The 20778-nt window shown below is 35.2% G+C and overlaps 3 protein-coding genes and 1 pseudogene across 6 annotated transcripts; 3 read left to right on the plus strand and 1 right to left on the minus strand.

Annotated features, from left to right (window-relative positions):
• The first annotated feature begins 382 nt into the window (after nt 1–382).
• On the plus strand, nt 383–5902 carry LOC125223449 (plant UBX domain-containing protein 11). 2 transcript variants are annotated; one of them, XM_048126604.1, is made up of 10 exons: nt 383–516; nt 1309–1408; nt 2470–2522; nt 2633–2714; nt 3300–3365; nt 3471–3538; nt 4261–4464; nt 4554–4998; nt 5192–5458; nt 5531–5902. In XM_048126604.1, exons 2-10 carry the CDS (start codon nt 1309–1311, stop codon nt 5764–5766), a joined length of 1521 nt encoding a protein of 506 aa, XP_047982561.1. In that variant the 5' UTR covers nt 383–516; the 3' UTR covers nt 5767–5902. The 2 variants fall into 2 exon arrangements, with proteins under 2 accessions (XP_047982561.1, XP_047982562.1); XM_048126605.1 differs by having other exon boundaries at nt 4303–4464.
• A 1474-nt stretch (nt 5903–7376) lies between these two features.
• Nucleotides 7377–11210, plus strand: LOC125223595 (PTI1-like tyrosine-protein kinase 3). 2 transcript variants are annotated; one of them, XM_048126804.1, is made up of 8 exons: nt 7377–7560; nt 8395–8566; nt 9181–9434; nt 9541–9667; nt 9733–10006; nt 10365–10497; nt 10622–10705; nt 10792–11210. In XM_048126804.1, the coding sequence occupies exons 2-8, from the start codon at nt 8455–8457 to the stop codon at nt 10912–10914; spliced, it is 1107 nt and encodes a 368-aa protein (XP_047982761.1). In that variant the 5' UTR covers nt 7377–7560; nt 8395–8454; the 3' UTR covers nt 10915–11210. The 2 variants fall into 2 exon arrangements, with proteins under 2 accessions (XP_047982761.1, XP_047982760.1); XM_048126803.1 differs by lacking the exon at nt 7377–7560 and adding an exon at nt 7773–7790.
• Nucleotides 11211–13612: 2402 nt separating this feature from the next.
• On the plus strand, nt 13613–15914 carry LOC125220671 (annotated as a pseudogene).
• Nucleotides 15915–16210: 296 nt separating this feature from the next.
• LOC125223959 lies at nt 16211–20711 on the minus strand. 2 transcript variants are annotated; one of them, XM_048127283.1, is made up of 8 exons: nt 19984–20711; nt 19063–19118; nt 18477–18586; nt 18185–18344; nt 17407–17499; nt 17118–17249; nt 16794–16868; nt 16211–16429 (listed from the first exon to the last, which is right to left on the minus strand). In XM_048127283.1, the coding sequence occupies exons 1-7, from the start codon at nt 20687–20689 to the stop codon at nt 16827–16829; spliced, it is 1299 nt and encodes a 432-aa protein (XP_047983240.1). In that variant the 5' UTR covers nt 20690–20711; the 3' UTR covers nt 16211–16429; nt 16794–16826. The 2 variants fall into 2 exon arrangements, with proteins under 2 accessions (XP_047983240.1, XP_047983239.1); XM_048127282.1 differs by having other exon boundaries at nt 16211–16461.
• Nucleotides 20712–20778: the final 67 nt, after the last annotated feature.

A 20778-nucleotide genomic window follows, 5' to 3' on the forward strand; every position in this document is an offset into this window, starting at 1 on the left:
TAAATGATAATAAAAAATAAATTAATTATTATTTTATAATATTAAAATAATAATATTAATAATGATTAATAATAATAGTATTAAGAGTGAGGAGAATAAGAGAAATATTACAATATCACTTTTGGTATTAGTTTTGTCAACGTATAAAATATCCTTTAGAATATAAATGGAAAAATAAATTTGTTTAAAGGATATTTTTGGGTGAAAATTGCATCAGGTACCAAAAATGTGATTTATAGGTACCAAAAATGATATTAAATATAGATCGAATATCATTTATATGCGAAAGTGAAAGATGTAAAGTGAAAGATGTAGTCACTCTTTCAAAATAAATGGCTCAACTTTAGTCATACGATGAGTTAGTAATTTGGGCAAGATTAGGGGTAAAACTAAAAATTGTTAGGAAATAAGGAGTCTAAATGCAATTTGTTTCAGGGTATATCCAAAGGAAAGAAATCGGGAAATCACACTAATCGAACTCCGATTGCGCTTCTGAATCTCTCGTTTTTCGACAAGGTACGATTAGCGCGGTCGAATTTTTTGCGTAGCTGATTGATGTATATGTTTTACGAGTACTGGACCAGTATAATTCAGACCTTTCTAGCTAAGGATGAATTTTAGTTTGTTTTTTACATAATTGCTCAAATTTTGCTGTGAATCTGTGTTTCGGGTGTGATTGGATTTCAATTGTACGCAATTTTCGATTAGTTTTTTTTTTTTGTGAATTACGATGGATGGAATCATATGAATTGGAAATATAATAATAAAAAAAGATGAAAGCAATTATAAAGAAGGTAAGTTTAGGGGAAGAATGGAGAGTGATGGGAGATTGAAATCATGTCCTGGTTTATGGAGGATATGCAGATGATAAATCGTTTTGTGATTTATGAAGTAAATAAGATCAGGTACAAGTTTTGGATGATATGGTAACTAGATAAGTCCAACTACCAACCGATTGTTTCAAGGAGATTTGAAATTAGAATCTCGTTTGATGCCTTAGCAAGTTCTTCTACTTCTTTGCAGTGTGCGAGAGCATTAGATGCTGTCAAGAACATGCTGTTGTATATGTGTGATAACATGATGTATACATTTTCCATACGTGCTTAAGTATGGTTCTTTATGTGTCTTTGAATAATTTTTTTGTCCAATTATGTTAAGATAACTCAATTTTTTGTTCTCATTTATGTCTTAGTGCCTGTACATTTTAATGATTCTTTATTGTTCCCCTCTTAACTGAAAAAAGTTGAAAGTGTAGGTTATTTCATTTGTTTGTGTAGGGAATAAAGATTTTTTTATTTTTGTATGTAGATGGAGTTCTCCCTCACCTCTCTTGCTTTTAGAGGTTCTATAACAGAGGCAGTCGTTGAATCAAAACAACAGAAGAAACTTTTTGTTGTCTATATATCAGGTAATCATTTTACAATCCACTATTAGATTATATACATTGGAGCATGGGAAAGAAAGAACTTCCAAATTTTCATGATCAAGGAGACTAGGTGATTTATGCTTGCACTTAGTAGCCTTGACTTGAATTATAGCAAGATCAAGATGGTAGAACATAAACATAGGTTGCTTAAGTATATATGCATGCACACACACACACTCCTGTTTTATTTGGAAAATTTTGTCCGTATCTATATAGAACTCATAGGAGTTTGAATAATACTGAGGGGGCATCATTAAGAAATTTATTTACTATTGACTGAAGGATGACCAGAGAACACCTATTAGTAAATGTAGTAGTACTTGGAGACAAAGGCAGTGAATTGCAACAAGTTGAGTGTTCAGACTCTAGCTTTTCATAAAATTACTGATGCCATGTTACTTTCTTTTAGTTTTGTAAAGAGAGGGCTATCAGTTATGGTTTGGGCAAGTAAAAGTGCCTGTTATGAAATTCAACCTCTAGCTTTTTATAAAACTTCTGATTCCTTCTTACTTGCTTTTGAATTTTGTAAAGACAGAGGACTATCAGTTATAGTTTGAGATATGAAAATGCCTCTAGATTTGTGCAAATCTAGATATATCACCAAAAAACTTATATGGATTATGGATTGAAAGTTATGCTGCAATCTGGGGTAAAATGTGGGGAAGGAACATATCATTTACATATAAGATTTTAATGCCAGGTCATAATTCACTCAAATGTGATTTCTCCATCATAGATCATACTTCTAGAATTCTTATGGTGATGCTTTTTTTACAAGCCTTTATAATTGGAAATCTGAAATTCATCATGTTACTCAATATATTTAGTTTGTTTCAAATATAGAGAAGCCTTCTTGTTTCATAGAGAAGCCTTTTCATGTCTGTATATACTATTTCTTGCTAGCTTGTAGGCCTTCCTTAGATGGTTTAGGATCTACTCTTCGTTGCCATAGTCTTCAAGATGGTATCTATTATTTTGTCATAATGTTTAGTCTTCGGTAAAAAGATTTCATACTTATGGAATAATAATTTTTTTGGTTCTAGGTGACAATCCAGACTCGAAACTCTTAGAAACATCCACATGGATTGATCCAAAAGTAGGTTTGGTAACCCTTCATGCACAGACAAACTATTTTATGCACTATTAAGTTGTGGAATGAATAATTGTGCAACTCTTTTATTGATCTTATGAACTCAATGCATCCAGGTTTCTGAGACAGTGTCAAAGTACTGCATTTTGTTGCACATCTCGGAAGGAAGCTCTGAAGCATTGAATTTTTCGGCAATATGTATCCTTTACATTACTTAACATGTAAATTCCTTTTCTTAGCTGACTAGGCTAAATGAGACAAGTTCCAAAAGTCCTCTTAATATGATATGGCTGCCAAATGATATGTGGCATCAGGGGCGGACACAGAAATAAATAACGATAAGGGCTGAAATTTCTAAATTTTGTTTTAAAGTATATATTTGGATATTTTAGAATATTTATCGGGGCTTTTACATAATAATTTGTGTTAAACTTGGATAAATTTAAAAAATTTACAGAAGAAAAAAGGTTAGAAAATAAATTTATTAAGGGCTTTAGCCCCACCCTTATTATACATGTGTCCGCCCCTGTGTGGCATGAAAGATAAAAAAAGATTATGTTATATTACTAGATGGCAGCAGTGATACTTTAAACTAATCTTTTTAAAGTATGCTCCTATATTTCTTTGTTAATGGAGTAATGAAGCATGGGTGTCCGCATTTCTTCCATATCCCTCTGCCTTTGTCTTCCCTTGCCTATCAATTGGTGGGGTTGTATTGAACTAAGTAGGCTTTGAAACACTTGTAATAATAGATAGAGTTTGTCCTTGCATCAAGCTCTGCAGACCCACAGCAATCTTGCCCTTGTATAACTGCTGTTGGATACAATGGTGTACTACTTTGGCAGAAAGGTATTTTCTTAATAGTATAGCGACCCGTTTCATGAAGCACTTTATGCTTGTATATTTTTAATGTTTTTGGCATTTTGTTCTGCTTTCTGACTGGGAAATTTGCAGAGGGTTATGTCCCTGCTGACTTGCTTGCTTCCAGTCTTGAGAAGGCTTGGTTAAGTCTTCATGTTCAGGTGGGTCATACTGGTATTTGCTACAATATGCAAGCCTTAGTTGCTAAACTCCACTGTTTTCCTTCCTGCCAGTTTCAATATCTTAATTGCCCTTTCAACTATTGTTACCCACTAATGTAGTCTTTTCAATTTTTATATGTCTTTGGAGTAATTGAAATTTGCAAGTTCCCCTCTAGAATATAGGATATATGGACCACTCAAATCAGTGACTTAACTAATCAGAAATTGCAACTTAGTTGAATATTCCAGTGGAATAATCTGAGTGAATAAATCTTGGTAGAAAAGTTCATCTTGGGGGTGACATGCATATTGGTGATCTGTGACTTAAAAAAGAGGAGGAAATAAAATTGTGTGTTAGTCTGAATTTCATGATAGTTTAGGCAGGCAATTTGTACCTGTTCCCAACTTTCTATGTATTAATAGCTGTATAATTAATAGTAGGATTACCATTATGAGTTGGTACATTTTGTTATCTGTTGTAAAGGATTTCAACTAGTGGATTTGTGTATTATGTTAGGTCTGTTGTAAAACTTTAGTAAAAATTGGTTCAGTTTGTTTTAATTCTATACCTTCAAGAAGGTTAACTGATTGTTGTTTAAAAGTAAATCATTTTGTTAAACTGATTGCTGATTTGCCATTGTACTTGTGGGTTTTTTTCGTAGTTGCATTACCTAAGGTATTTTAGTACTTAAGCATATTATGCTCTGAAACTTGTGGTTCAGGAAACAACTGCTGCTTTCTTGACTGCTGCACTTGCTAAACAGACTGCATCTGGATCTTCTGAAGTGGCTTCTCCTGAACAAGTGAGAGCAGGGACACACGTATCAACGTCAACGACATATGATGCTACCCCATCTGTGGGTGCTGCACAACTCTTGCATTCGGAGACGAAAGAAATTGTGAATTCAAATAAAGATGCTTCCGAGGTCAGCCTATATTGGCTTCGGTTGACTTATAATGTTAACTGTATTCTGCCGATATAAATTAAATAAGATAGATCTCTTTCAATGGACAGGGCACATATTCAAAAGGAGATGATATAGCTTTACCCAAACCGGCTATTTCCGGAACTGAAACAAATTCAGGAAGTACATCAGGGAACCCTGTTGAGATAGCCCAAAAAAAACATAAAGATGCACTACCTGTCGCAGAAAAGAATTCAGATGTTGATGATCGTCATTTGAGCTGTCGTGGAGAGATTATCAAAGAAGCCAGTCAAGTGGCACGTGCTAATACCGAGGATATAGCAGTTGAGAAAACTGAAGCTTCAACCTCTACCACTAAATCAAATGATGTTTCTTTAAATATCAGATTGCCTGATGGTTCAAGCTTGCAAGTTAAGCTTCTCATGACCGATACCTTGAGAATGGTCAGAGATTATATAAATGAAAATCAAACGAGCAGCTTGGGCTCCTTTAGCATAGCTATTCCTTACCCTCGCAAGGTGTTCAACGACCAAGGTGCGCTGTGATTGCTTATCTTAAACATTTGAAGCATTTGCTCGTTTTATTTTGAACTCGGTATAGCTTTGTCACGTCATATAATGTTATGTTTACTGCATGAAATGTCGTTGATTTACTTTTATATCGCCGCAACTCTCTAATATATCCATCTTCTTATATGTTTCCCGTCTGGCTTTTATCACATGCTCAGAAATGGACAGTACATTATCCGAGTTGGGCCTTTCCAACAGGCAGGCATTGGTAGTGGTTCCACAGAAACAGAACAATTCTCAATATAGGGGAGGATCGTCACAGAACCAAAATCATTCCTCAAACGAAGCTGGCTCTTCGAGTGCAAGTGAAGGATATTGGGGTTCTGTGAAAAGAATCTTATCTTACGCAAACGTCTTCTCTTACCTTGGCAGAAGCGATTCAACGAGTGTGGCTCGGGAATCCCAAAGTGGCATGTGGCAATATAGTAAGTATACTAACTCTCCGGGTTGTTAGTAGTATTATTCGCGTATATCATGAACTGGTCTCTGTTTTGCAGGTCCGCTTCAGAATCCCCCGAGGGACGGGGGTAGGGTTTCTGGGATGCAGTCATCTGAGCAGAGTGCGCCTTCAGCCACTAGTGGCAGCAACAGCAGGAGGCGCCCCTTGACTTCTAACTACGGGGGGAATATCCACACCTTAAAACATGACGAAGATGATGATAGGTTCAACGACAAGAACGCGTTTTGGAACGGGAATTCGACACAATTTGGCGGCAATGATGATCGGAAATAAGTTTTGGAACTGGTACGTACAATGGATGAAATGTATACGCATATTTATATGTGGGTAATAGTGATTTTGTTACATGGGATGATATAAAGATAATTTATTTTCTATAATCAGTTATAGAAGACCTTGTTGGTTCCTACTTCCTTGTACTTGTGTGTTCGTTTAACACATGCTACCTCAGGCAATGAATCTCGTTTTTCTATTTTAATTTGTTTTCATAAAATTAATAGTATATACAATTGAAACTCATACTAATAGTAGAATAGGAGATGAGAAATAAATAGGCAAAATGATAAATAATTATGTTCTTTGTCCATATAAATTGCTATTTTTTGTTAGAAAGTTTAATACTACTACTTAGTAATTAATTGTAAACATGAAACCTAGAGAATAAAAAGAATTTCATATCAATCGAATATTTGGTCGATATATTTTTTTGATTTTTTAATGGTGAAGATAATTGGTACTCCTTGATTAATGATATTCAGTTATGGTTGTTATATTTTCACCCCACAATTACACCAAAAGTGCCAACTTTCAACCTTTACAAAACTCTAAATATAAGTATACATTTTGTCTTGCGTTAATTGAGCTGTATTTATATTGAGTTGTTTTTATCATCACTCCTAAAATATGGTTTTAATAGCTGGAGATATCACCCCTAACAAGATCATAAAATTAAATTCCAATAATATAAATTATACTCCAAAAATATTATTCCTAAAATATTACTATTAGCTAAAAAAGTACTGTAATTCAATTAGATTATAGTAGTAATTCCTAGAATATAGTCATCCAAAATTAAGTGAACTATAATTTCTAAAATATAATTAAAAAAAATCATAAAATGCATTTACAATAGTCAATAATCCTGATTATCATTCCCAAATTATTAAAATCAGCACCTAAAATATAATCACCGAGTACTCATATTTACTCTATTTCTTTTCCAATTTTATTTTTTTTATTCAACGCAATAAATATTCATTTAGTAAATATCATGTTCAAAACAAACACATTAAACGCAGGGATGAATAGAGTTAATAAGTAATGTTATTAAATCATGAAGATAATTTTTCACATTTGCTCGATTTGGTTACTAATTGGTTGTATGAGGTATGAATTAACATAATTACTATTCTAGAGAAAACAAATCATTAACTTTCAACATTACCTACAATAAGAAAATGGATTTCCGTTTTACAGATAATAAACACAAATAATAAGATAAGATAGATATTGTTTGTAAGTATTTGACTCTCATCACATGTAATTTTATAGCACTTTTGTTTTTATTATTATTTTGTTTTTGTCAATCTTATAAAGATGGAGATATAAACCTAAATTTCGATGGTCACATTATAAATAATTTAACTTTAAAAGTCCATGAATAATAGTAAAATATTTAATTTAACTCAAATAAAAGGTCATGAATAATTGCAAAACAATATTTAATTTCAAAAGTATTAATCGACGAACCAATTCAAACAATTAGTGCAATTTTTAGAAATTCAAAATATCAGTCAACTTATCAAATATGAGTTAAAATTTTATAATTTCAATTTAATTTTCAGTTATTTTGCCCAATATAGCCTCTTTCTCTATCTCACACACAGACAGTGAAGTGAACAAACACATTTCATTCGTTGATTCCTTTGCTTTGCTTCACTCTTTTTCTCTTCCGATCCGCGTAATTTTAACCTAATTCATCCCTCTTCGTGTATATAAACCACCATAAAAATTGGGGATTAGTTTATTCTGTGTAGACGGAGTCGCAGAGAATTGAAGGACACAAAGGTAATACAATTCAAAAGCGCTCCATGAATTTCGGTTGGTTTGGTTTATCTCTCATTCGCTTTAATGCCTTCCATTATCTTGTAATTCCGTTTTGAATCGCACTTATCCTTTTTCGGGGGTCTCATTTTCGCCGCCTTGTTCTCTTTCTCGGATTATCCTTTTTTTTTTTTTTTTATTCCTCGCTGTTCATCGCTTGTCGATTGTGGTTGATGGATCATTGGCGTGCTTTGGTATGGCCGCGTGATTGATGTCGGTGATTTGTGGTTCGGTGATTTGTTGATTGAATAAATTTTTGGATTGATTTTCGGAACTTTTGATTCTTAAATAGCTTGATTTTGGTTTCCGGTTAGATGTTGTGTTTAGCATGACAAAAGATTTGGTTTATGTATCAATGCATGGAATTGGGGAGAATCGTTTATCGTGGGGGTCTGTGGCTTGTGATTGTGGATTGTGTTTGGATACAAGGAAGCATTTCCATGTTACGTAATGAAACTTTACTGCACCATGGGATAGTATGCTTGTACAATACATAGTTATCAATATGAATTATAGGAAGATCTGATGGTTGGTTAGGTATGTCGGCTATAAGTTTATAAACTCTATCCGATTGTTGTTTGCGAAGTCTTTGTCCTGCATGACATAGTTTTCATAAGTTCGTGATCGTCTTTATTTCCAATTGAAGCACTATGGATGAAGTTGTGTTGTGTGATAATATGGTGTACATAGTGTAGTTGTGATTGTCTGTCTATTTGAACGTGTGCATTATGTATCTGGCGATGAGCGACTTAATCGTCATGTAATATACTAGAATTTGACTGACGAAGTTTTTCTCAGGCACCTCCTCCTAGTCACTTTGTACGGTTGGAGAACAAGAGGGCTAAAAATAATCTTTATATGAGAAAGAGAACAAGGATGCGTAGGTGGCTGTGCTGCACTTGTCAAGTAGAGGAGTCCTATCATCCCAATGAAAACGAACACCTCAAGAGCCCAAGAGATAATGCTGATGGTAAGTGTTTTGTATCAGGATTACGTTTACCTGCATGTTAATTTGACTTTTGTGCTTTGCTTGAATTAGTGGAGGGAGAACTAGTTGTGGTTTTACTTCTCTCCACGTGCTTTGCTTTACTCATTTCCTTAAAAAACTATTAATTCTCCCAGCAGTTGATTTTTCCTACTGTGGAGAATAGATCAGAGTACATGCAAACAAGCCGAGCACCTTTTGTTAAAGTTCTGCTATATAATATTGAAGACCTAATAACTAGTTTTAAGAGTCTTCTCTCTAGTTTGTAACTCTGGTCGTAATTTTTTTTGTTGATCTCTCATCCTTTTCTAAAATTCATTTTTACCTGTTTAGTATGTTGATCATAATCTTTTACTATGATGTTAGCCATGTTGTTGATTTTTAGTTGTCACGATTCCATATTTGAAATAATGCAACAATTTAAGTTGGAAACATTCAGATTGATACATCTGTGTTTTTTTTTCCTCCTGATGTAATATTCATTCTTTGCTATGCTATAAAATCTATGTATTTATCAGAATTGTCTGTGGCTCCATTGAGATTCATATCATAGTTTGGTGACATTTCTGTCTCTATTCTGTATTTTTGTGCACAACTAGGGCATCAAAGAGGTTCAAAGGTATCTGCTCCCGTGAAACCTGAAGTTCAGAAGGAAGTACCTTCTATCGAGGTACCTTCACTCTCCCTTGAGGAACTAAAAGAGAAAACCGACAATTTTGGATCAAAGTCACTAATTGGCGAAGGATCATATGGGAGAGTTTACTTCGCACAATTGAGTGATGGGAAAGAGGTTGCTGTCAAGAAGCTTGATGTATCTTCTGAGCCTGATTCAAATGTTGAGTTCTTGACTCAGGTATACTTCACGGGTTGATTGCAAGCTTTGTGGTTACCCAAAATATGCAACTTTATTTTTCCATTATGTGTATTGACCAGTCAGGACATGACTGATTTCTGCATAGGTTTCGATGGTGTCAAGATTGAAGCATGATAATATTGTTGAATTGCTCGGCTACTGTGTTGATGGAAATCTTCGCGTCTTAGCTTATGAATTTGCCACCATGGGATCTCTTCACGACATTCTACATGGTATGTAGCTTGCTCTTGATTAATCTTTTTACTTGCTCTGGGAACTAAAATCCTCTTTAATACAGGAAGGAAAGGGGTGCAAGGGGCACAACCTGGTCCAACACTCGACTGGATACACCGGGTTAGAATTGCTGTTGATGCTGCCAGGGGTTTGGAGCATTTGCATGAGAAGCTTCAGCCATCAATAATTCATAGAGATATCAGATCCAGCAATGTGCTTCTTTTTGAAGACTACAAGGCCAAGATTGCCGACTTTAATCTCTCAAACCAAGCTCCTGACATGGCTGCCCGACTTCATTCTACTCGAGTTCTGGGAACCTTTGGTTATCATGCTCCAGAGTAATGATCATATCATGGCTCTAAGCAAATTACTGAAACATGAATTTGAACCTTTGGTCATGCAACTATCTTCTAAGATTAAGTTTGCATATGTGTTTGCCAATGTTACTGACTTTGGTGAATAATTTAATGCGACCTGGGGGCTGAGACAATTAAGAGTTACTGAGAGGTCATGGGACTGTTTGGAGTGTATGTTGGTTTTTAACGTAGATCCTTGTAGTTGACTCTGCAAAACTTCTAAAAATTGGTTTGGTGAACTCTTCCTATTTTCTTTGTTTTCTTTGGTAGTGTATTGTAGTAGTAATTTTGAAAAACTCTGATGATATTAGCTTAGTTTTGTTTATATTTGTGACTGCAGGTACGCAATGACAGGACAATTGACACAGAAGAGCGATGTTTATAGCTTTGGGGTTGTTCTGCTTGAGCTTTTGACTGGAAGGAAGCCTGTTGATCATACCATGCCTCGTGGACAGCAGAGTCTTGTTACTTGGGTGAGGCTTTCACTATGCGTATTCTCATAAATTCTGATTTTTGTTTTTTTGTTTTTGTTTTCGGGAATCCCCTTGTAGTCTGCACTTGCGGTTCAATCATGAAATATCCATATTTGTCTTTCAGGCCACACCAAGATTGAGTGAGGACAAAGTGAAACAATGTGTTGACCCAAAACTCAAGGACTATCCGCCTAAAGGGGTAGCCAAGGTCTCTCTCTCTCCCTCTCGTGTTTGTTTGTGTAAACTGAAAACGTGAAGCAATCTGAATATGCTGAGATATTGTTTTTCATCCAGTTGGCAGCTGTTGCAGCATTGTGTGTGCAGTACGAAGCAGAGTTCCGGCCGAATATGAGCATTGTTGTGAAGGCTCTGCAGCCCCTTCTGAGGTCGACTGTCCCTGCTCCTGAGACAAGTTGAATTGCGATGTTTGGATCAATTATGACATGCATGAGGTGCCGCCTATTTCTTCAGCCTTTGCTTCCCTGGGTTTGACATGTACTTGGGTTTCTGTCGCGATTCGTTTTCTTTTGTTGGTAGTGATGTATTGTATGTCATGACTGAGGATGTATGCGATTGACTACTTTGCTGCTTAGGCAAAAAGATTTACGCCATAAACATGGAATACCCTTATTTTTTAAATCTTTTCAATTTGTTTGGATTGATTGTGAATGTGACAGTGGTTGGAAATGCAGAAGCTTCTATTTTTTTTAGTATTTTGTGAGTATTCTTGACATTTTTGAACTAAATTCTTCATTTTAAGGGGGGGTTTGATTTTGGTTGCACTGTTTGAATTTTGATCATCCTTTTAAAGAGAAGCATTTCAGGCTCTAAATTATAGAGGAAAAATGCATACAATGCATGAATGACAAATCACTGTAATTACTTTTAAAACTGGCAAAACAGTTCATATACTTTGATTTTTGTCTCATTGATTTCTTGCAGTACAATTTTATTCTTTTTATTTTATAAATTCTTACTATTTAAATACACCAATGTCAACATAGAGCGAAAATAATATCAACACAGAGGTATTACCGGAAACTGGATTTTACAAGTATTATTTTATCACAAGACATAAATATAAAATACATGTACAATGTATATAGTATAATGAGGTTTTGATCTATGCAAAATTCATTGTTAATGCAAAACGCAAAATCAAGCATACAAAGGTTATTTTTAGGTCATTGTTAGCTTATTTTTAGGTCATTATAGAAAGGATGACCTAAAATGATCTTAACATGACCTTAAACCCGAATTTTATAATATGACCTAAAACTGCTTTACAGTGACTTTTCATGTTTTTGTTTAATTATTGACCATCAGATTGCCAAATCTCATCATGGTTAGGAATTGGTCTAAATTTTGTGTTGTTATCAATTTTTGTATTGATCATTTTCCTAATATAATGCATTCAAAATGTACACCACTAAGAATTTTTTCCACACTTTTTTTTACGTGATCAAACAATTTCTTTAGACATTTTTTCTCACAAAATTAAACAATTTTTTAAAATCTGCATATATTAAATATGAGACATTTATCATGGAAATGATTAAAAAATTATAAAATTGAATTACATTAGTATTATTAGGGTGAACTACAAAAATAAGTCTCTAGACAATGTTATTTGCATATTTCTGGTACTTAATAAAAAAAATATATCACTAGGTATCTGGACAAACACTTAATTTCAATAGAGGCATTTTTGCACTATTTTTAGACATTTTTACCCTTTTTATTTTGTTAGTTTTAATGAATTTTTTAGTCTTTATGTTATATTTTTCTCTCATCCATTCTCACTTTTTTCACATTTATTTTTTTTATTATTTATTTAATTTCTTATTCATCTATCTCATTCCCAATTTTATTTAATTTAACAATTAGTAGTATTTAATACCCACACCAAACAAAAGATAATAAGAGCTTCAATTATCTATATACATTAAAAATAAACTAAAATAAAAAGTACAAATGTTTTTGTAAATGAACGTTTTGACAAGATTTAGTATTATGCACATAGAAATATATTTTCATTACTTTTAATAGCAAGTGTAAATACGAACATTATTCTTAAGATGTGTCATAGACAAATTAAAATTAAATTTGACTTGATGTACATTGAATATTTATTGTTAAAAAAAATGTAAACTGAAAATAAATGGAGAAATGGGGGATGTGAATAGGAAATTAATTAAATAATAAGAAAGAGAAGATAACGAAAAAAGAGAGAGAAAGGATACCATGAACTTTGATAGATGTGCGGATTTCCAGTGAACTTTAATTAAATTGGCCGAAAAATTCATTTTATGAGAAATTCGCACATCTATGAACGTTCATGGTATTTCCAACCACTTTAAAAATTTGTGGAAAATACCAAATTTTTGGGAAAGTTCATTATTTTTAAGGCTATTCTCCTCGAAGTTTTAAAGTGTTGGGAAATACCATAAACTTTGATAGATGTGCCGATTTCTAGTGAACTTTAGTTAAATTGGCCGGAAAAATCATCTTATGGGAAATCTGCACATCTATTAAAGTTCATGGTATTTTCCACCACTTTAAAAATTCGTGAAAAATACCAAATTTTTGGGAAAGTTCATGATTTTTAAGGCTATTCTCCCCGAAGTTTTAAAGTGTTGGGAAATACCATTAACTTTGATAGATGTGTGGATTTCCAGTGAAATGAATTTTCTATCCAAGTTCATTGATTTTGGGTGATATGATTATAACTGTAGTTAGGATTCAAACGATAATGTTTTGCTATTTTTAAAACGCTGCATTTTGTCCTATTTTCAGAGGTTATGCCTAGGACATTTGGTTGCCGGAAAATTCATTTTATGGGAAATCAGCACATCTATGAAAGTTCATGGCTTGTAAATGAGTTGGTAAAAGTGCGATGATATAACAGTGAACATCATTTTCATGAGTGAACAGCTAACTATACATAAAGATTTGTTTCCATAGCTGAATTGCTATTGGTAAATATTTAATGAATCACGGCAACAACTAGTTTTAGTAAGATGCCACAAATTCAGATGATAATGAGTTGCAAGCCTCTCATCTCTATTATTAATGTCATTGTCCTTCTTCTAGTTTCTTGAAAATCAACCAAAAAATGGCATTTGATCATCTCTGTCGTCGATTTTCATTTGCTGAACTCAAGTTAGCCACCCGAGATTTCAGTGACGAGCGTGTGAAGGGAGAAGGTAGTTTCGGTGAAGTCTACAAAGGCTTCATTGATAATGAGTCAAGGGCTGTGGCCATAAGTGCCGACATGATAATCTAGTCTCTCTAATCGGTACCTGTGATGAACAGGGAGATACGATTCTTGTTTACGACTACATGTCTAATGGATCGCTAAATTATCACCTCCACAAGATACCTCCAGTTGTTCCACAACTTCACTCATTGTGAGTTGTTTCTTTGGATCATCATGCAAACATCCTTCAACAACCCCAACAAATGTCTTCAAGCAGTCTTCTCCCTTCAAATCCAAAGCTACAATCTTGTCTGCTTTTGCATTTCGAATATTTTCTTGAACCCACATGCTCATCCACACGCCCTTCTCTGAGTATTTTACTGTCAAGCACTGGTGTCAAGATTGAAGCATGAAAAGTATCAAATGGAGTATAAAAATATTACTTAAATATAATTAAAAATATCATATAATTCCATAACAACAATACAAATTATGATCAATTACAACAATATTAATCACGATTAAAATTCCTAAAATATAATTACCTAAAATTAGCTGAAAATATAATTAAAAAGATCAATAAAATCCAATTACATTAATAGTAATAATCAATATTCTTGGTTATCAGTATGTTATATGCCCAGACACCTTGGTATGCTTGTAGATCATCTTTAATTATATGAGAAAGAGAACAAGGATGCATTGGTGGCTGTGCTTCACCTCTAGTCAAGGAGAGGAGTCCTATAATGGTGATGGTAAGTATTTTATTTCAGAATTTATGATTACTTGCATATTAGTTTCACTTAGTGCTAAAGTTGTGCTATGAATGTATCAGTTCATTGAGATTAATAACATAGTGTCACATTTTCTCTTTTTTTGTATTTGTGTGCACAACTAGGGCATCAAAGAGGCTCACCTTCTACCAATATAGAGGTGCCCTCACTCTCCCTAAAGAAATTGAAATAGAAAACAGCAAAATTTGGATCAAAGACACTGATTGGCGAAGGATCATTCGGGGGTGTTTACTTGGCAAAATTGGACGATGGGAAAGAGGTTGCCGTCAAGAAGCTTCATGCATCTGATTTAAATGTTGATCAGTTCTTGACTAAGGTATATATGTGTTAATGATCCAAAATGTGCAATTCTATGGGTATTGACATGGCTGATTTCTGCTTAGGCCTCGATGGTGTCAAGATTGAAGCATGATAATGTTGTTGAATTGATCGGCTACTGTGTTGATGGTGGTCTTTGCGTCTTGGCTTATGAGTTTGCCACCATGGGATCTCTCCACGACGTTCTGTATGGTATGTAGTGTAGCTTACTCTTGAGTTTTGATTAAACTTTTTTTTACAAAAATCATCTTTAACGCAGGAAAGGAAGGGGCACGACCTGGTCCCACGCTTGACTGGATGCAATGGCTTAGAATTGCTGTTGATGCTGCCAGGGGTTTGGAGTATTTGCATGACAACGTTGAGCCATCGATAATTCATAAAGCTATCAGTTCCAACAATGTACTTCTTTTGGAAGACTGCAAGGCCAAGATCGATGACTCTAACCTTTTATATGAAGCTCCTAACACATCTCATGCTCAATTTACGAAATACTTTGATCCTCCAGAGTAATGATCGTATCTCTCTAATAAACGCTCCCCCTTCGCTCATGATAGACAATCAAGAGTTACTGAGATTGGTTGCGGTTGTTTATATTTGTGATGCTATTGGCTTATGGGGCAATTGACCGAGAAGAGCGATGTTTATGGCTTCGGGACTGTTCTGATTGAACTTCTGACCGGAAGGAAGCCTTTTCATTTTTGACAAGCATAATCTTCTTAATTTGGTAAAGCTTTTTTCATGCTAATTCTGTTTTCTGTTTTTGTTTTTGGGGATCTCTTGTTGTCTGCTTTTTCGGATGAATTGTTAAGTGTCCATATTTGGTCTTTTAGGCCAAAGAAAGGGACAACGACGAAGTAAGACAATTTATCGATCCAAATCTCAAGTACTATCCTCCTAAAGGGGTAGCCAAGGTCCCTCTGTGTGTGTGTGTGTGTGTGTGTGTGTTTGTGGGCAAAGTGAAAACAGAACAAGCTGAATATGTTGAAATATTGTTTGTCATCCAGTTGGCTAGTGTTGCAGTAATGTGTGTATTGGACGAAGCACCATCCCACCCGAAGATGAGAGATGTTGTCAAGGCTCTGGAGCGTATTATGAGGAAGAGCTGAAATTGTGATGTTTGGATCAGTCATGGAACACGAGACGTATTTGGGTTCCCGTCGTGATTCGTTTACGTTTAATGGTAGTGATATGGGAAAATTGACTACTTTGCTGCTAAACATGGAACATCCTTAATTTTATAAATTTCCAAATATCAAACTTATGAAAACAACTTTTGTATATACAGGACACAAGTAAAATAAGTCACAAAGGGAATGAAACAATCACAGAACATGTTTTTCACTTGTAAAAATGCTTTTAGGATTTATTATCATTTTTATTCACATAGTAAACGGCAGCCACATACATAACCATGAACATGTATTAGAAGAAGCTAGCATATTCGCCAGATGTTGATTATGGTCACTACATCAGCCTACTAACATACATTTCTTATCTGAAAAAGCAAAAGTATCGACGAATTCAATCTCCAAATTGCTCGAGACTAAAGCGAAATGAGTTAATCTGCTTGAAGGAGCTTTATCAAGGCAAAAATTCCCAGGCTCCAGCAGTTGCTGCAGACCTAAAAAAACCTATGTGATTCGAATATCGTACCTGAGAATGGTGTTAATCAGATTTACATAGTCTCGCACAATTATATCTAATAGTGCACAAAAAAAGTTCTATATTTGGAATCATTATCATGTCATAGCCTTGCAACATTGATGGAATACGTCCCTTCCCTAACCAATCGAGTGAAAACCAAGCCCATGTGCAGTGTGCTTTTCACGGAGAATAGGAAGTGCGGTATATAAATAAAAAGGTGAAGCCGTGAAGGTGATGCGTACTAGGAGAAATCAATTTAAAAGCAAAGAGAATAAATAAAGAGTAAAAGAGTTCATCAAAAGATTTGTGGAGTATCTTTGAGAGAGAGAGAATTATCTTACATTGTGGTAGTCCTGTTCCGAAATGTGTGTGCATTATAAAACATGCTGGGTTCCCTGCTCATCTTTGGCACTAACCTGCGCGAGAATACCAATAAGTATGGGCTCAGATTTGACAAACTTTTACCGCAGAATGAAAATTCAAGATTCATACATGTCAAATAGTAAGAATGGTGACAAAATCCACGATGAAAGTAAGATATATAAGTGAATTTGTATGCAGTTAAGAAGTTCCCCATGATAGTCAATAAGCTTCACTTCAGCTGAAGAGTTCTAATATCATGCAACAAGTCAAGGTTGTGAAAATTAAATTCGAGAATGACATACCAGACCCAGTGCTTCCACGACACCTTGATCAATATTGTCACCACAAACAGAAATAAAGGAGTTCAACAAATGTTCTCTTTGATCTATGTTTAAGGACTTGTCAAGGCTTCGAGCTACCATTTCCATCTCAGGCTGTCACAACAAAAAGAATGAATATCATACCTATCAGCTCTTTGGATTCTCAACCAACAAAATTGAAGTTTTTATGACATCTTATCGGGAAGAGTGTTTTACTTGTTTGATATATCTTCACCGACTTAGGGTTAAAACAAGCGACAGATATACGTACCGAGTTCTCCTCAGGAGGGAAGATCCGGTGAATTAGACATACTTTGAATAGCTCGACTAGTGCTTCAGAATGTTTATTTTGGACTTCTAGCGCCTGAAATAGAGTACAAAATTCATAATCGAACCTCTCAATAGTTGGACAAAAAATATACTAAAGCCGATTCTAGTTTCCAACACAAGTGTAGCTGGAGAAAAACAAAGGCAGTTTTCAATCTATTCATAACTTCCAATATAATTTCCTATGTGCATAGTTGACTCAATCTATTCAAAATTCTTATCGTATAAATTATAATACATCCAGGCACTGTCAACACAAGTGTACACTCCAACACATCATAAGTGTACAAATGTGTATACAGTAAGATAGAATCGACTATACCAAGAAAATGACATGAGAAAATGTCGCTTGTATACAACAGCTTTTAAAGATTTCTTATCAAAGGTTGAACATGATTTTGAAGTGAGATGATTTGAAAGTAATTTATTGGACTGGTGTTAGGTCTTGATGAAATTTCTTAGATACCTAGAAGCATGAATACTCTCAATGAAGAACTAACTATTAACTTGAAATCATTTCAGATGCCACAGTGACAAACCATTAATATATTACTCCATATTATAGTTCTCTTTAACAACTAGCGGATGGATTATGTAAAAATTGGAATTAATTATATTAGAAAGTACTGTTTCGATTTTTCTGAAAGTATGAGTCTTTGTTATAGCGAACTATAGATAAAAAGATTAGTGAATCTACAAACAAACAAAACAAGTTAACAAACCCAAGCCTGTAGGATTTTTGACCGTGTGCGTGCAGCAACAGCTGCAGATACCATTCTTGCAGCATGATAACTATCAAGCCCAAGGTTATCAGAAAATCCAGCTATGAACTCGCGCACACCCTCACCGTTAATCTCAATTGAGGAGGATAAATCCGGTATGCTACATAAATTAAATCAAGTTACTAAAATGTGAAATAAAATGAACTTTTCAGATGGATAATCTTGATTTGGAAGGAATAAAAGCACAAAAACAACTATAATGAGATGGTGGTGAAAGTTGTGTCTCATGTACCTTGCACAGTAGTCCAAAACAAAATTAACTGACACACGGTAAAGTGAATTGCGTGCATTTTCAGTGCTAATGAAGGCCCTGACTCCATATGTCTTGCATAAGTGACGTAGCTGTTGCAGATGACAAGTGAAAAGTGAAATAAACCACTTCAGTATACATGCACTACAGTTGCTGCATATTATATTTCACACAATTCTGGTACTTTTCTTATTTTGTTAATTTTGAAAGCTCTAGATACTGATCTAAGTATAAAGCCAAGACTATTATTCTACTCTCCAAGTAGTCGTGTGCAGTTTTTACTCTCCAAGTGAGTAAAGGCCAGGTTCAACAGATGAACACACTCATAGTTTCAGTTATCTTTAACTTTTTGAGGCATAATAAAGTAAATTTGCTCTTAATGCCACTATATACCTAAAAATATCCGCAATCAAGTAGTGCCACAAATGGAAAAATCTAGCAAATCTAAGCAAAACTATAAATAAAAGATCTATTGTTCTTACATAAATAAGCTTCCAAGTATTTATGGATAGAAGCGTAAAACACAATAAAATACTATATTTAGACTCATTGGTAGGAAATTACTGACCTGTACTATCTCATTTGTTGAAATGTCCTCCCCATTCATTTTTCGATCCATGATTACTTGATATAGAATGAAGAAAATAAATGAGAAGATTTTACATAGGAAATAAGTGCAACTATATGAAAAAGTTCTAATTAACCTCTCCAACATAAGTAGAGAGCCTAACTTAAATAATCTATTTAGTTTGCATAATACATTGTTCATGAAGCTAAAGCATGAAACAAATGAGTTAAAAAGAGTAAAGCCTACTCTGCATTTTAATTCCCAAAACAGCATCTTTTACTCTACGTCTTAGCAAGGGTTCAAAGGAGAAAGATTTGCAAAGGCTCATTTAGTAGACAACTAGACATCGAGCAAGCACCTACTTACTCCAAAGTCCCAACTAAAGGAAAAGCCCAACGACACGTTTTTTAGTGGTAAAAACATACAATGATGCAACCGGTTAAGTAATGAGTATGTAGGGAGGCCTATCCCACCCCATATAATAATTTGCTTGTGACGAGACGACATTTTTATAATTACACAGCTCTTTCACATGAAACTACCTAACTTATCATAGCAACTAGCAGTCAGTACAAGAGCGTTCAAATATTGAGTTAAGTTCATGCATGACTCTCTCTCACATGTGCACTTGAAGTGCTCTTGCAACACAGCACATTTTCCTTTTGGTTGGCGCATCACATTTCTAATTTCTGTTAAAATTAACTCTCAATCTCAGAATTCTCAATTCCAAAAGGCTACTTTAATGTCTTCACAAACACAAACCGAATTTCCACTTCAGCACTGTCTCAATCCCAACATATAAAAGTGCCTTCTTTACTAATTCAATATATACACTATTAGTTTTGACACCAAAGGCCTGAGTCTAAACATTAAAGATTAACAATAAACATACAAAGATAAGCCAACCATACAAGAACCAACCTTGAATCAATTGGTTAGCTAATCTCTGGTATTCATCTTTATTTTCGACATCAACGGGACCTTGACTCACAACCTTGGGCCACCACTGAGGCAATTCCTCCTTCCTCCTCCTCCTCAACGCATTATTCCTTCCATTTCTTTTACCCCGGTCATAATAATCCCCATTTTCCGAGCTCAACGGCGTCGCAGATGGCCGCCTCGTGGGCCAACTATCCTCCCTCTTCCCAACCACCACTTCCTTCCCGCCCAGACTCCTATCCCTCTTGTAAATCAGCACTTCGCCGCCACTCTCCCGCATTCTGAACAGACTCCTAAAAACAACCACAAGCACCAAACCGGAAACAAACAGCGCCGAGAAAAACTCAACGGTCGACCTCCTGCACGAAATCACGACCGCACCGGTGCTGGCGTCGACGGCGACGGTAGTCCTGAGGTCATCCAGAGCCTCGCGGAGCTTCGTATCGAGCTTTTGGAGCGCGGTGGAAGGGGATTTTAGGTTTATCTGGAGCGTGTCGTCGGAGAGCTTGAATACGGCCGGCTGATGATGCTCAGGCGTCGCCGACAGATAATTGGGCGAATACTTGAGCAGACGGCGGCGGTGGTGGCGCCGCGCGGCGGATGTGACTGCAGCGCGGCGGAAACGGCGGCAGTCGGAGAAACTGAGGTGCATCAGTGGCTGAAGAGAGAGAGAGTGAAAGCAGCTCATTACGTTTCATAGAGAGAGAAACTCAGCGGCCCTACGCCTATTTAGTTTTATTTATTTAATTTAAAATTAAGGGAATTAATAATTTTAGG

This window comes from Salvia hispanica, chromosome 4, assembly GCF_023119035.1.
Source record: "Salvia hispanica cultivar TCC Black 2014 chromosome 4, UniMelb_Shisp_WGS_1.0, whole genome shotgun sequence".
NCBI classification, from domain to species: domain Eukaryota; kingdom Viridiplantae; phylum Streptophyta; class Magnoliopsida; order Lamiales; family Lamiaceae; genus Salvia; species Salvia hispanica.